Source organism: Uloborus diversus, chromosome 7, assembly GCF_026930045.1.
Source record: "Uloborus diversus isolate 005 chromosome 7, Udiv.v.3.1, whole genome shotgun sequence".
Classification (NCBI taxonomy): Eukaryota; Metazoa; Arthropoda; class Arachnida; order Araneae; family Uloboridae; genus Uloborus; species Uloborus diversus.
Window position 1 is genome coordinate 99,809,763 of NC_072737.1, and position 15,507 is coordinate 99,825,269.

The 15,507-nt window shown below is 31.1% G+C and overlaps 1 protein-coding gene across 1 annotated transcript in view; it reads right to left on the reverse strand.

The window, feature by feature from the left end:
- LOC129225632 (pecanex-like protein 1) overlaps positions 1 to 15,507 on the reverse strand; it is a 107,045-nt gene that overhangs the window by 22,489 nt on the left and 69,049 nt on the right. The window contains exons 18-27 of the mRNA XM_054860098.1: positions 12,400 to 12,510; positions 12,206 to 12,297; positions 9,475 to 9,581; positions 8,535 to 8,643; positions 4,499 to 4,591; positions 3,991 to 4,141; positions 3,682 to 3,817; positions 2,803 to 2,980; positions 1,103 to 1,211; positions 56 to 185 (exon numbers count right to left, since the gene is read on the reverse strand). Coding sequence (XP_054716073.1) covers positions 56 to 185; positions 1,103 to 1,211; positions 2,803 to 2,980; positions 3,682 to 3,817; positions 3,991 to 4,141; positions 4,499 to 4,591; positions 8,535 to 8,643; positions 9,475 to 9,581; positions 12,206 to 12,297; positions 12,400 to 12,510 — 1,216 coding nt within the window. The remainder of the gene's footprint in view (positions 1 to 55; positions 186 to 1,102; positions 1,212 to 2,802; positions 2,981 to 3,681; positions 3,818 to 3,990; positions 4,142 to 4,498; positions 4,592 to 8,534; positions 8,644 to 9,474; positions 9,582 to 12,205; positions 12,298 to 12,399; positions 12,511 to 15,507) is intronic.

The following is a 15,507-nucleotide window of genomic DNA, read 5'->3' on the forward strand; positions in this document are numbered from 1 at the left end:
TTAGAATCAAATACAAGAGTTATCTCATAAAATGCTAAAACAGAAGGTTGCTTACTTGTAATCTCTTTCCCAAAACTTCACTGGACGAACGTAAGAAGTGAAAAAGATGGCACTACCCAAGATGGGACTTAGAGGTGTTGATAATATGGCTGATATTGCAGCTTGGACAAACAACATGGCAGAATCTTAAAATAGTTAAAAATAATAACACTAAAGCAAAAAAGATACTATTCAACAAGTGACCCAGAGAAAACTCCATAAGAGAAACAAAACTAAAAAAATATATATTTTTTTAAAATTTAACATTATTATTAATAACCTTCTACTTATTGATGTAATTGACTGCACCGACATACCGTTTGCTTATCTACTAAAGTCATAAAAGAAATGTTTAGAATATTTCGTACTACTTTTTAAAACATGTTATTTCAATACTAGTACCGAGACTGGAAATATGTTAGAAAAGAAGAAAATGATTGCAGAATAGGATACTAGAAGTGAAAGAAAGAGGGTGAGGAAATATAGAAAGTATTGGAAGTTTTTCTTAATATAGGTCAGTAATTTGCAAAATTAATTTCTAATTTTTACAGCCCACAGCAAAAAAGTACCAATTTTCTTATTTACCTGCTCTTCAAAAACAGTTACGTAAATCATTTTTTTTAATCACCTGGGTAGAAGTACAGTTTTACTTAATATTATTTCTATCACAAAAATTCAACCATTTCCAAATAAATAAATATATAAATATATAAAAGTTGCTCGTGTTAAGATACATATACTTTCAAGTACATATTTTAATTGCCTGCAATCAGAAGTGAAAATAAGAAACTAAAAATTAATCTACATGGAAGTATTTAACATTTTTCAATTTTCATTTATTGTGAAAAGTAAAAATAAGCGTGGAGTGCTTCAAAAAAGAGATGCAAAATAGTTTTCTTCAAAAAAAAAAATTAAATTAAAAAAGTAATAACTAACTGAATTTTAAAATAAAGTAGAAGTAATGAAATTTGAAAGGCAAAATTAAAGAGATCAATAACTAGAAAATTCATCAAATAGCACAAAATATTTGTTCAAAATAATACTGGCACTCTAAAAAGGATACGAGGCACACTGAATGGCTGAGCAAAAGCATGAAAAGCTGAACCCCAAGTTATTTGCCATGGAGCAATATATATTATGATGAATCTCACTTTTAACAGAAACTCATACAGCTGTAATGTAAAAGTACAAGTATTTATACAGAGTTTTAAAAAAAACATATGTGAAAAACTATGCTTGGATTTTATACAAAACTATTTCATTGCTGAGAAATATTACATGCAATGAAACTTCTTCAAGAAATACAAATTCATAAATATTTTAAAAGAAAGGCAATGCTAAATTACATAATGTTAGGCATAAATGCCTGTTAGCAACAACAGTAAAATAAACTTATCTCGTCACCTCACAACAACAATAGTAAAAGAGTATGTTTTTCGTTACTTACAATGTATTATCAATCATTCTGCATGACTGGGGGAAAACGCTTATCAGCACTCATTCGCGTTGGTCGAAACGACCAAATGTTTGTTTTACTGTCGTTCACCTGAGCGGAACTCCGTAGTGGATGACGTCATATTGAAGCTTCTAGAAAGAATAAGATGGCAAGATGGCACGTGTGTTCAACGATAGCAGTGATAAGTGTCCGTTCACGTGACCCAGATATGCTAATGACCTTAGGATATTTAAACTACTCGCAGTTTATGTTCGCTCTTTGCTTATCTCTCATCGTCGTAGGCGGTTGCTTCTTCGGCATTTGAATTTGCTTGTTCATGCCACTCGCCTCTCTGGAATATTATGAGCTTGTAGTAACTTACTTCATAATGCGTTTATAGTTTTACATCGAAGCTTCAGTCGATAGTCATGCAGTTTAGATGTCATCATTTTTATATTAGTCATCTCGTACATAATAGCGCCTAGCACATGGTGTGCCATAGATTGTAGCTAAATGTGAAATGGAATTAAATGTTACGTTTTTAGTACATTTTATCATTTACAGACTGTTGATTTTAGATTTATATCTTGATGTTTAATAAACATCGTTTAAGTTTGAAATAGTATATTAGTCTTCTTCCAGAACTCACTCTGCAAATATTCAAGGAAATATTGAGGGAATATTATTAGATTAGAAAGTCTCAACACATAATAATACACCATCAGTGTAGCACACAATATTTTGCAAGGAGAGGGTCCAAGGTCGAAAGCCTCACTCTCATATTATACCCCAATACGCCATCAAACATAGTGACTTAATTTTATCGATTCCTGAGAACGAAAAAAAGTAAAAAATAAACTATTGAATAAACTAGCCTTATTTAATGAAATATACTTAAATAACTAGAAAGCAAAATAATTTACTCTTTTACTTTCTCATAATTAAAAAAAATGGTGCAAGTTCATAGAATTTCCTTTTAATCTTTAATTGTAAAACTAAAAACATGGTTATGATAGTGTATTCATTTATATCCACCATTCTGCTTCTTATAGGCAATTCGTTATAGGAAGTGAACAATATTTTTAAAAAATCTTTTAACATGATTTTAATTTTTCACTTATTAGAACAGAAATTAGTTTCCTTTGTTTGAAATCATTCTACGTATAAAGAATCGTAATCAATCGAGAAACAAAGCAAGATTTATGGGAGGGGTCTGGACCCCTTGAACCTCTCCCTTGTGTGCGACACTGTACACCATTGAAAAGCAACTATTCATTCATGCTTTCTTCATAAATAATGCTTTTAGTTATTTTGAATCAAACACTTACTTTGCTGAAAACGATGGAAAAAACAAAAAAATTTATTAAGAATGGCTCTTTGAATCCCCGAAAATCAAAGTTGAAGAATAAGTTCATGAAAATGAGGACAAGATAATGATGAGAAGAATCACAAAAGGCACTGCGCAGGCACTTGAAACTGCACACTACCACAACTAAGGAGCCCACACTAAAAAGAAGAAAACAAAATTAAGCTAGAGAAAATTTATTTAAAAAACTTAATTTAGAGTTAAACAATATTAATAAACACTGTCAACTCTCAATAACTCAAAGTATCAAGGGACCGACTAAAACCTTTGAGTTATTGGTAGTTCGAGTTATGGGAAGTTCCCACAGCGGCTTTAAGTGTTTGAGAGTCAATGAAAACATCCGAGATAAAGGAATATTCGAGTTATAAGGCTTTGAGTGATTGAGAGTTGAATGTAATTAATTAAAGTAAAATAAAATTTTCAAAATTTACAATACACTTGATCAAAACTAGCCTAATAAAAATCAAAAAGTTGGCAGCAACTATAAAAGCAGTTGAAGTAGCATATCATTTGTGTCAATCAAAATTAAATAAACTGTATTTATTATAAATATGTTTATTTTAAACTAATTTTTACATTGAATAGCAGTATGTAGGGCAGCAAATGAGCAAAAAAGATAACAATTTATACCTTTCAAAATTTCATAGCCAAATAGATTTGCCAACCTTTACAAAAATTTAAGTTGAATACTATAAAAACTATACTGAGGGCCAAAATAGTACCCTATGAAGTAGGGCAAACCTTCATTCTATTCTAATGACTTTAAAAAGCAAAATTTTCTCACTGACCCAAACCACTAGTCACTTTTTTTCCCCTCACACAAAAAATTTTTGAAACTTACAACAATCCAAAATTTCCAACAATGTCGAAAGCATCTATTGTCAAGGCACTGAGAAAAAGCAGAGGGTAGAGTGCATTTTTCTCCACAAACCACATCCAAACTTGAATTTTTTCAAACCACATCACCTTGGCAGCTTCTGCAATTACAGAAACAAAAATTTGCCTCAATTGATAAAGCTCATAATAAAGCTGTTGAAAAATGATTCAATAATTAACAACAATAATTAAGTATTTAATAACACAAAATGATATTGTGTGTTTCATAGTTTAGAATATAAATTTTAAAGTAGACTAGAAAAGTAAAGATTACCTCTAACTTCAAACTGTTCATATTCATGAGCTTTGAAAACAGGATGTGCACAACATAACCAAGGTAACTGCTTTTTCATTTGAGGTATAATGTAGTGTAATAAAAAACCCCACACTGTGCAAGCAATTTGAATAGTAGAATGTAAATAAGGCTGCAAAAAATAAAAAATAACTATTTAGTTTTAAGTTTCTTATTCTATTTCCTTTAATTAAAAAAGAACAATACACAATAATACTGCATATTTTTTCCGTCAAGTCACTGATCAATCAACAATGAAAAATCACAATATAAAATTATGTAGGGATTTTTATACTAAGCATTTAAAACAAAATACATATACAAAAAACTGCCTTTAAGTTAAAAATATTCATTCAAGTAATTAATTTCAAATAAAATTTCGCTGTAATCTGATAAGAATATGTTTAACTAGGATTAAAATAATATATTTCTAACACTTAAAATTTTAACTTAGGAGATGGAAAAAAAGAAAAAAGAAAAAGAAATTTACCTGAAGGACAGAAAAAACAGTGCTCACATGTATAGCAAACACAAATATGGCAATAAAAACACACAGAATGGCATCGGAACGTAGCCTCGTCAGCTGAAAGAAATTAATTAATATTGAAACTTCCTGTGTTATCTTTTAAATATTAATTTAAAACAAATATTTCACAGACATCTAAAACTTCAAATGTGATTTTGATGTAATGACTACAAATGAAAGAAGAACCAAAATTATTTCAGAATCTGAAAAGGGCAGTGGAAAAGAAAATTAATTGCACAAACTTTACTTTATGCCAATTCTCAAACAAGTATCTATGTTTATACAATAGTCTCTGCTTAATGTGGCCATTTTGGCACACAATGATTTTGGAAAAAAAATCAACTGACAACAATAAATAACAAAAAATTATTTAAATTCACTAATTTGAATCACTTTGTTAAATTTTCAGATAAATTTAAAAAAAAACACCCTACATTTATGAACAATATATTTCTTTCAAAATATAAAACATATGCATATTTTTTTTTAAAACATCAATTATTGATTAAAATTTTCAAAGCTCATTTATAAATTACTATTACTCATAATGTTTTCATGCATTTTAAATAAAAATTTGTACAATAGCACACAGGAAAAGAAAAGTAGCAGTTCCATCTGAATACATTGTGAATATTTCTTTGGCAGCTAAGACAGGTTCTGAAAACTGATAACATTAAATAATCACATAAAGTAATTTTAACCTACAAATGAATAGAGAAAATCGTTACTGAGTGATTTTGATAACAATTAAACAATTGATAACATAAACAACATTCATATTAAGCGGAGACTAGCAGCTATGTAAGACAATAACAGAGACTACTGTATTTGTTTTCCATAGCTGTAATTTAATATTCACTTCAGTTCTTGCTTAGATAGAACCACAATATGCTTTATTAGGAAACTAGCTGCGTCACCCGGCGTAGCAGGTTCTACCTTGAAAATAAAAGTTCTCATGTGATGGGTGCTAAACCATTATTCTTAAATAACAGAAAAAAATACTGTGAAGTTTTGGGTCAGAACAATGAGTCTTAAATAGCTTTAACGGCAAATTTTAAAGTCCCATATAAATTAAATGCAATCCTCCATTGATACAACTGAAGTCCTTGATTATTTTCTACTGGCAGTACAAAAAAAAGGAAGAAAGAAAGAAATAGCCAAAAATAATCAAAAGGAAGATTTTTTATCGCAAAGCAAAAGCAAGAATTTTATTTGTTCACAGTCAAGAAAAAAATGACAACAGATCTTTCTTTTCAATAATTTTATTCACACTAATTAAAACTGAGCTCTTGGCAGACGATACATTTCCGATTTAATATTGATGTTCCATTACTTAAAAATGCTTAGAACTTTTTCTCCTGGTGATTTCACAAGCTTTTTTTTTTTTTTTTTTTTTTTTTTTTGATGTTTGAAAGAAGTAAATCTACTTTGGAGGTAGTTTCCGCGGGCTTTAGAATGAGACTGAATTCAGGACAATCAGATAATTATTCGGAATCCTAAAGTTAAAATTCAAATGGTTCGGCACTTTTTTGGCGTTTGAAAAACCCACTACGTTCCTTCTCGGGTGCCCAAGTACCTCGCTGGCAAATTTGATCGAGATCCAAAAGTAAACTGGATTTGTATAGGGAGCATACATACATACATACATATATATACAGTCAATTTGCGATAACTCGAAGTCAGATAACTCTAATATTACTATAACTCGCATTTTTTATCAAGTCCCAACCCCCTTATCTTTAGTTCCATGCTAATTATTCTCAATATCTCAAAGTTAACTTCCTTTAACTTGAAGTTTTTTCAAAGATGACTTGAAATTTATTTCGAAAGAATGAAAAAAAAGAAAGAAAGAAACAAGTGACTTTGAGATTGATTGAGACTGATTGTACCTTTGTTCAAAGTTTGACCTAAGTTAAGATGCATTCCCCTTCATTCTTTAGTTTGATCATTTGCTGATAAGTTCTTGAGAGACAGAGTGAGTTTTCTTTACTACTAATGATGTGTCTAAGCGAGTACTCTGTCAATGATATTAAAAGAAAAAGAGAAACTTCTAAAGCGGTAGGTAGAATCCATTAATCCAAATTTGAAACGAAAGAAGATGTGCACCTTTCATGAAGTAGAATCGGCTCTATTCAAGTGGTTCCAGCAGTATTGAAATCAAAACCATGCTTTTGATTTTTTTTCTCTCAATATTTTTGATTAAACTGTGCATATTGTACTTAAAAACTTTTAAGTTCTATAATTTTGTCTGTCATACGTCTATATTAATGAAAATATTCAATGGTTTTTAATATTAAAATGTCGAAAACAGAAACTAGCGGTAAGTCGGACTTCCGATAATTCGAAGTTTTTCGTCGATCCCTTTAAATTTGAGTTATTGCTAATTGACTGTATATATATCTTAATATATAAAAATCTTCTGTGCGTACGTTTGTCACCATAAGGCTTTTAAACGGCTGGACCGATTTTGAACAAATTTTTTGTATGTAATTAAGTTGTGGCAAGCATGGTTTCGAAGCGCGATGGATCGAATCGGAAACGTTTTTGTTAATTAATTAATTAATTTAAACATTGGATGATTATATCTCCCAAATGATTTATATTTATTTTAACCTATTGTTGAGCGAGAACTGAAATAAATATTTAACAAGTTGCCAAAGGCCAATAAGAAAGCCAGCTCTGCTTTTTATAATGAAATTTCCTACTGTGATATGTCAATTGAGAATAGATAAAACGTAAAGAGAGAGAGTGAAGCCTTCATTTCTTGGAAGCAACGATTTTAAGTCCCATGGTATATTTTAAAGTAAAGTACTGCAAGATTCAAGCAAAACTTGTATTCTGCCGTCGTAGTTGAACCATGTGACCGGATCGGTGCTTTAGGTTTTCCTAACTAAATGATCAGAAAGTACCGTACCTAGCAACATTTGTTTCTCGGCTAAAATCCATCTGAGTTTTGGCACCAATGTCAAGAATACTTTAAGGATTATCCAACTAATCAGTACGTTATTAAAGGAAAAAGTGATGGAATTTAAAGACGAAAGAAATTTTATTTTTGTCCAGATAAATTACAACAGGGTAGTTCTGTACACTAAAGATCAGTGCAGTGGAAGATCTTTATCTTTTGTGGAAAGAACAAATTAGGCAATATATGAAGCTTAAAAAGTTATGGCGCAAAAGATATGACCGCTAATCGGTCGGAGTTGGCTTCGCTCAGTGATCGGCTTGATTACCTTAACGTGGTGGCCTGGCGACTTTGACTATAAACAATAGAGTTGCACAATCATTTGTTTACATTTTAAAGATACTGTTAATGTAATTTATTGTATTTTTTGTTTATTTGGCGAAATATTTCACATTGAAAAGAACCGATTTCCGTTTTTAAAGAGTGTTTAGTCATTTTAGTTGAAAAATGTTTATTTTACATCGGGAGGGGGGCTTCGCTTATTTAGAACTGTTTTTACCTTTATCATTTTTTTAAACAATATCCTTTCGATTGTTTTGTTCTTTTTCATATGGTGGACTTTGCAGCGGGATTTCCCGTTTGTTCTAGATGGTTAGTTAGTTTTTTACACTTAATATCTGAGGACGCTTTTTATCCTTTAAGTATGGCTGAAGGAATAAACCATCAGGTACGGGAGAAAAAATAGTTGATAAAACAACTGCTCAGTGGGCATTAGATAAATCAAGTTGTAATAAATACTATACGCATTCTGACACCAAGCAGCTTGAAACATTCTCTTTTTACTTATTTTTTTCAACAAAATGGGTCAAACACTTGAGAGTTTACTGAAATTTTTTAGCTTTTCAATTTACAAAGTTGGAACAGAACAACGTCTGTCGGGTCCTCTAGTATATATATATATATATATATATATATATATATACATACATACACACACCTACATATATACACATATGTTCTTTGTTTAATTTATATAGGTTATAGTATACAATTCTGAATTTTAAATTAAAGCAACTTACATATTTAAATTACACTTACCACTGTGTTTTGTAGCTTTAATGGTAAAGGATCTACTAATTCTGTACCATCATCTTCTTTGCCTTTCTTTTGTGTATCTTCTGACCACAAATGCCTCTTTATCAAAGACCTAGAAAAATACAGGAATATTTATTTTTTAACTTTGGAAGCTTTTGTACTACTGTAAAAAATTCTGGTACCAAAATTTGCAGAATAAAATACTGCACTGCATATATTGTTTTAAAATTTTTAAAGTCTAAAATTCCCTACACGAAATTTTTGATGAAATGAGCAGTAAGGTCGGGGTTCGAAGACATCTATTTATGATTATCATTAAATACATGCATCCATAAGTTAGAAATTGAACTGGATATGTAAGAATATTATGCCAAATAGGTATCTTTGAGGTATTCCAATTTTAACAGTTGTAAGTCTTTTTTACATTTTTGTCCTAAAATGAAAGTTTCCTCTAATTACAGTATAACTTTGATTTAATGATACCTGATTTTAACAATTTCTTCAATTTAATGATGCATTTCACTGGTCCGGATTTGACTGCATTGAATGTCTATGCTCCTCGACTTAACGATATACTTTAACAGTTATTTTTTCAGTCCCTTGACAATTGTTAAATCGGGTTTATACCGTAGATATAAACAAATTGCTTGAAATAATCTTTTTTCTAAATTATCTATAATTTATATAAATACTTTTATCTAATTAGAAAGAACAGAGGGAGGACATGACTAACAGAAAAAATATCACAAGAAATGTAAGTTGAAATTCAGAGCAAATGAAGAATTAAACTATATATCTTCATAACATTTTTTGTTATTCATTCATTTTTTAAAATCATGCACAGACATTTTTTATGGACCACTTACAGTTTTATGAAACTATACCTGCATACAGTTTTATGAAACAATTACCATTTTATATTATCATGAAAATTGATATTTACCATAACACTGTAGGGTCGCTTGCATTTCGGCTTAAATGATAGCACATAGAGACTAAAAACCCACAGTATATAGAAAACATTATGTTTTGAGATGGATTATGAGGTTCCTGAAAGGAAAAATTGAAAATAAAAAATATATTTATAAAAACAAACTTTCCTCATGTTGAAGTACCAAGTTTTCTTTTGAGTTAATAAAAATTGAGTGAATTTAGCTCTTACAAAAAATTTACATAACGAATTTTGCAATATTCAACTAGTTTGAAATGAATAGACATTATTGTATGGCTACTTATAACAAAAATCAGCAATTTTTTCCCTCCAAATTGAATCATTTAATCTATAAAAAATTTTACACATTAAGTAACAAAATTATACAAATAATCTAGTTTTAAAAACTAAAAGCAGTGTAAAACTATAAAACTGCCAGAAAAAAGGATCATTTCTTAAAATGAAATTTTGCACTAAAAATTGTAAACAACTTCGGCAGAAAAATATATTGAACCCTTCACAAGAAAATTCTTTCTATAGAAGCATTTACATAAACATTTAAACTCTATTTTTAAAAACACCTACAGTAAACTCTTGATTTTGCACGGAATAGGATGAGGGTTTAACAGCGGATAAGCAAATTTGAGGATAATCACATGAATAAAACAATGCTAGTGTATGTAATAGCATTAAAAGATCAATAACACTTCCACACATTTAAACTATACTTAACATGATACAGTAAAACCCCTCTAATGCGGACACCAACGGAAGAAATTTTTTTTGCCCGCAATAGAGGGGTGTCTGCAAGGACGGGGGTTTAATATTGTTATTTGCCTTGGAATCAGGGAATAAAAAATTGTCCGCTTAAGAGGGATGTCCGTTTGGAGGGGTTTTACTGTAATAAATTTATGTAAAATAAAAAAGGGGGACTCATTATTACAAATGGATTACACACATAGGCGAGCAAACCCTGCAAACAGAGGAACTGTGACAGGTCAAGCTAGATTACAACAAAAATGAATGGGACAGGGAAAAGATTTTTTTTAACTGGTCCTGTCATGCGTTTACATACATATGTATTGTAGATTTAAAAATCAGTAAGTAGTGTAGATCTGAAAATCAGTAAGAACTGTAGATCTAATCAAGTAGTAAGTAGTGTAGATTTAAAAAGCAGGATTCAACTGGTAAGGCTTCAATGACTTTGGAAGGCATGACATCATTGGAAGGGAGGGGAAAAAAGAAATAGGAATGTTTAAGAATAGATTTTGTACTTGTTATGTTAAAATGTGTGCATTTATCTACATTCAGTAAATTAGACTTTAAAAAAAAAAAAGAAAGTGCGAAAGTCTGTAGTCAATCGGCCGCAGATGGTTGGGAGTTACAGTTCGAGCCCGCTTATTGGAATATTGGTTAAAAGAATATCCTGCTTTATGCAATAAAGTTTCAATGTACCAAAATGTTGATGCATGTCATGTTGATCCCGGATAATGGAGTATTCTGCATATTAGAATAATTTTTGGTGGTAAATTGACTATTCCATTAAGCGGGCTTGACTGTAACTTAAAAGTTCTTTCAGGTTAAACATTCTAAATATAAAAAAAAAAGAACTTGCCATGTTCCATCATATTTATAATCTGGTAAACTATGGTTTGCAAAACTTTTTGCAACATTAAAATAGCTTCCACTTCAACCAGGTGTTTATGGTTAATTCAATGAAAAGCAATACTTGGCGCAAAATATTCAATGGAGACGGATGCCTCTAGAAATGCTCATACTCTAGTCCAGATGTAAGGAATCTTTCTATGACTGCAGGCTACACTTAAATTATGCAGTAATAAAGGACCTAACTAAAGTCACTGAACTTGTACATACAAGTTTAAGGTAATTGTCATTGTTTTTTCATACTTTATCATGTTTATTAACTATTTAAACAAAATTAGAAGAAAAAAATTCTAATTACCCAAGGGTTATAACTAGTTACATTTTTAAAGACAGTTACACATTTAAAGAACACTCAAACAGAAACAACAAAATTAAAATTTTTTAAATATTTCTTAAATATTTTGAATTACATTATGAAGTGATTCAATAGCATTGAATCATAAAAAAACTAACAAAAAACATGTAAAATAATTTTGAAATCTGACAAAACATTTATTGGGATATTTGCCTTTACGTCATGCTTGAAAGTGGTTGAATATTGCCATACTTGGTAATATTCAACCACTTTCTAGCATGGTAGATTTCTAGCATGGTATTGGGATAGGGATTTTAACTTGAAAACTGACAATAGATCCACACGGAAAGTGTTTCTTTCAGACCTTTTGCTCAGTCGAGGGGGGATAAAGGCATATTCAAAGGAGTGATCTTGGGATCCTACGGGAGGATCCCATAAAATACAGACTTAAAATGAAGATAAATCTCAAACAACTGCATGGTCGGAAGTTTAAAGAAGAAAATACATTAAAATATTTCATGCAAAGATGTTTACTGATTCCAATAAAAACATTGCAAAAATGAATATTAGTGAAAAGCAGCATTGAATTTCCTGAAGAGGGATTAGGGGGGGAGGGGGGGAGTAACAATTCTATTTTTCTTTAATCAAAACAAAATCTAATTTCATAGCAATCTCTAAAGCAAATACTTTTGTCTAGACATAATTAGATTACACAAAATAATATCAATAAAAAATAGTTCTAATAATTTAAATTAGACTTTTATTTAATAAATAATCACAAACCTTAAGGGCAAAATAAGTAAGTCCATATAATACTGCAACTGAAACTAAACTTCGGACTAAGCAATAAAATGCTGATACTAAACTTGTACTTGCTATAAAAAGAAAGGAAGATAAATACATTACATAAGTTTAATAAAACCAAAATATATTAAGTAATTTATAAAATCAAGAATTTATAAATTTTTTTAACCTACCTGTTCCTCCAAATATGTGAATATCAATCTGTTCAATCAAGTACATAAGGAATGTATTAACTTGAGGTAACAAACCCAAGCTGAAGATCACAGGAAAAAATAACACAAAAACTGGAAAACAAAATTAATTGTTAAGATACCAAAATTAATTACAAAAAACTTACTAATAACCAGGCTCAGACACGCACATGTGTTGTAATACAGCATTTGCACACAAAACAGCAAAAATTTAGATTACAAAAAAAAAAAAATGCCTCAACAAAATGATATTTGCAATACAGATATCCTAAGAGTAAGGACTAAGAATAAAAGTTGGGAACCCAACAGATATCGCTGCTTCTTCATTCTGCTTATGATTTCAAGTGTCTGAACTGGCAGCACTATCTGTTGAAGACAGCAAGATCACTTGTTGGGCGACTGCAGTTACCATTTTGTTTTAATTATTCCATTCTTCTTCCCCCTTCTTAATAAGTAAATGTATTAATTTTTGCTTCATTTCTCTTTCAAGCAACAGACAGCTCCAAATAGAGAAACTTAATTCATAACCACCCGGTATATCTAAATGGTTATCTGTAGCAAGCAAAGTTCGGTTTGATTTGGAATTAATGAGTGTTTACCGTAATCAATTGAAAACTTAGGACTTGCAAGGAAAATAGATCTTAACAGTTTTGTTACTGTGTCTCATTATTAGGTTGCTATACAATGCTTATGAGACTGTCCGGTAATCATAGCCTTCAATTCTTGTACTAAATTCAGGGTCATCAAACAAAGTAGTCCTAATTCTAATACTTAAAAGGTACATGAAAATTTTTCGGATGCTGTCTATACATTGGGACTAACGCAATTAAAATATAACATTATTCACTACATTTCAAACACATAGATGTGTCTTGAAAACAAGGAAGTCGTTGTTGTTGTGGCTTATTCCCCATGATCTAGTCTAAGCTAGATCAGGTCCAAGAGTTTATGTATTGTTAAAAAGTCGTACACTAAAAGTGGATTAGTCGTTAGATCTTTATATGTCAGTCCCAAACAAGCAAGAAGGTGGAAAGGAGAGGCCTCAGTTAAAGCACATTTAGTACCACCATCAGATTCAGCGCCCTTGATACATATATGAACTACGTTTCAATTTTTTTCTGGAAAAACAAGTTCATACTGTCTTCAGGGGGGAACTGGGTCCCACAAGTAGGTACCAACCTTGGCCTCCAAAAGCGCAGAAAAGGAAAAAGAAAGAAAGAAAAAGAAGATAATTTTAATTTTTGGCATCTTGAATTCAAAATATGTTTTTCGCAATCACGAGCGTGTATGTGTATGTAGGTAGCCGTGTGTGTATGAACATGTTCATTTGCGTGCACACGTGTGAATAGGCGTTCTCGTGTGTATATGTAGACTTGTGTGTTTGTAGACATGTGTTTACGATAGGGACCCAACCGGGAGATGGTGCTCACCAGAGGAGCGGCATCGGGAGGGGCCAGTTGACGGTGGTGCTGCAAAGGAAAGCGGGGGGGGGGGGGGGGAAGCAGAGACGACATTCAACAGTCAAATGAAAACGAAAAGCAATTCGTGATTGCTCAAACAGAATGAAAACGATGGTACGCAGGTTTATGAGTTCAAAGAATAGAAAAAAAAGTGAAGGGAAGTTGCACAGGCTTGTGAGCGCAAAAAAAAAGGAAATTGCTCCAAAATAATAAAACAAATTAATTAATTTAAAAAACAAAAATTTTTAAATAAAACAAGAAGTTCTGTCTAGAACTAGACGAGCCTACTTTCCTGTATACCCATACTACTTTCTAATACCTGATCAATATTCTCAAAAATAGCTAAAATCGCAAATGTTTTCAAACATAATTTTAAAATACTTTAAGCTGATTTCTAGGAATAAAATATTCCTCACTCATCTAAAAAAAATTAGATGCTTAAAAAAACGAACAAATAAAATAGCAGCAACTTTTAAACAAAGCAGCTAATACACTTTTTTCCATTAAAAAAATCTTTAACAGCTTTCAAAACGAAAAAATAATAACTAAAATTAATAAGCTCATTAAAATAAATACATCATATCAAAAAAAAAATCGTTTCTTTTTCCCCTGTTGCCAAAAACAATTTTTTAAATGAATTAATGCACTTACCAAAATAAATAAAAACAATAAAATGTCAACTTAAAGAAATAATTTTCATTGTCAAAAAAAAAAAAATCGTCTGCGCATATCTTTATGTAGAAACATAAGGTATGCGCAACGTATCTATCGTACGTCATAAGACATGCAAATGACTTCGAGTTTATTCGCCGAAAACTGAATACCTAAATTAAAACTTTAGCGTAAAAATAAAAACAAGTCAAATCAATAATAATTATTTCACAGTCAAAACCATGGCTGCGGAGTCGAAGTCGGAGTCAATCTCATTTTGGGGTAAAGGAGTCGGAGTCGAATATCTAAGAATCGGAGTCAGTCATTTGCCCTCCGTGTATAAATTTTTGCCAAAGCTACGTAGTCAGAGTCGAAGTTGGGGAGTCAGAGTCCGATTAATTGTCGGGCACAGGAGTCGGAGTCAAGTGCCCCTAAATTCTTGGAGTCGAAGTCTGGAGTTTGGCGTCAAAAGCTATTTCCAACAAAATTTGTTTGAAGTAAATCCGCCCTCAAGTACGGAAGCTACATTGACTTTCAGTTTCTCCGTAGGCGCTAATGTTAAGGATTTGAACTGTTCAAAATTGAACGGAAAATTGTTCAAGTCAAAAAGATATTTTTAATACAAGTTTTTCATCAAAAGCTTTTTCCTACAAAGCTTGTTTGAAGCAAATTCGTCTCTCAGTTCGGAATTGCCTTGAATTTGACCGTAGGCGCTAATGTTAAGTTTTTTTGAACTGTTCAAAATTGGACAAAAAATAGTTCAAATCAAACAGTGAAATATTGGAATGAGGTGTCCTCGCCGAGATCTTTTGAACAAAAAAAAGTTTGTTCGAATCGGACTATTCATTCAAAAGTTATTAGGGGGTGACAGACAGACAGACCGACGGACCGACAGACCGACAGACAGACCGACAGACATTTTTTCCCATCTCAATACCCTACTTTCCAATTTTTAATTTTTCAATATTTATTCAATTAT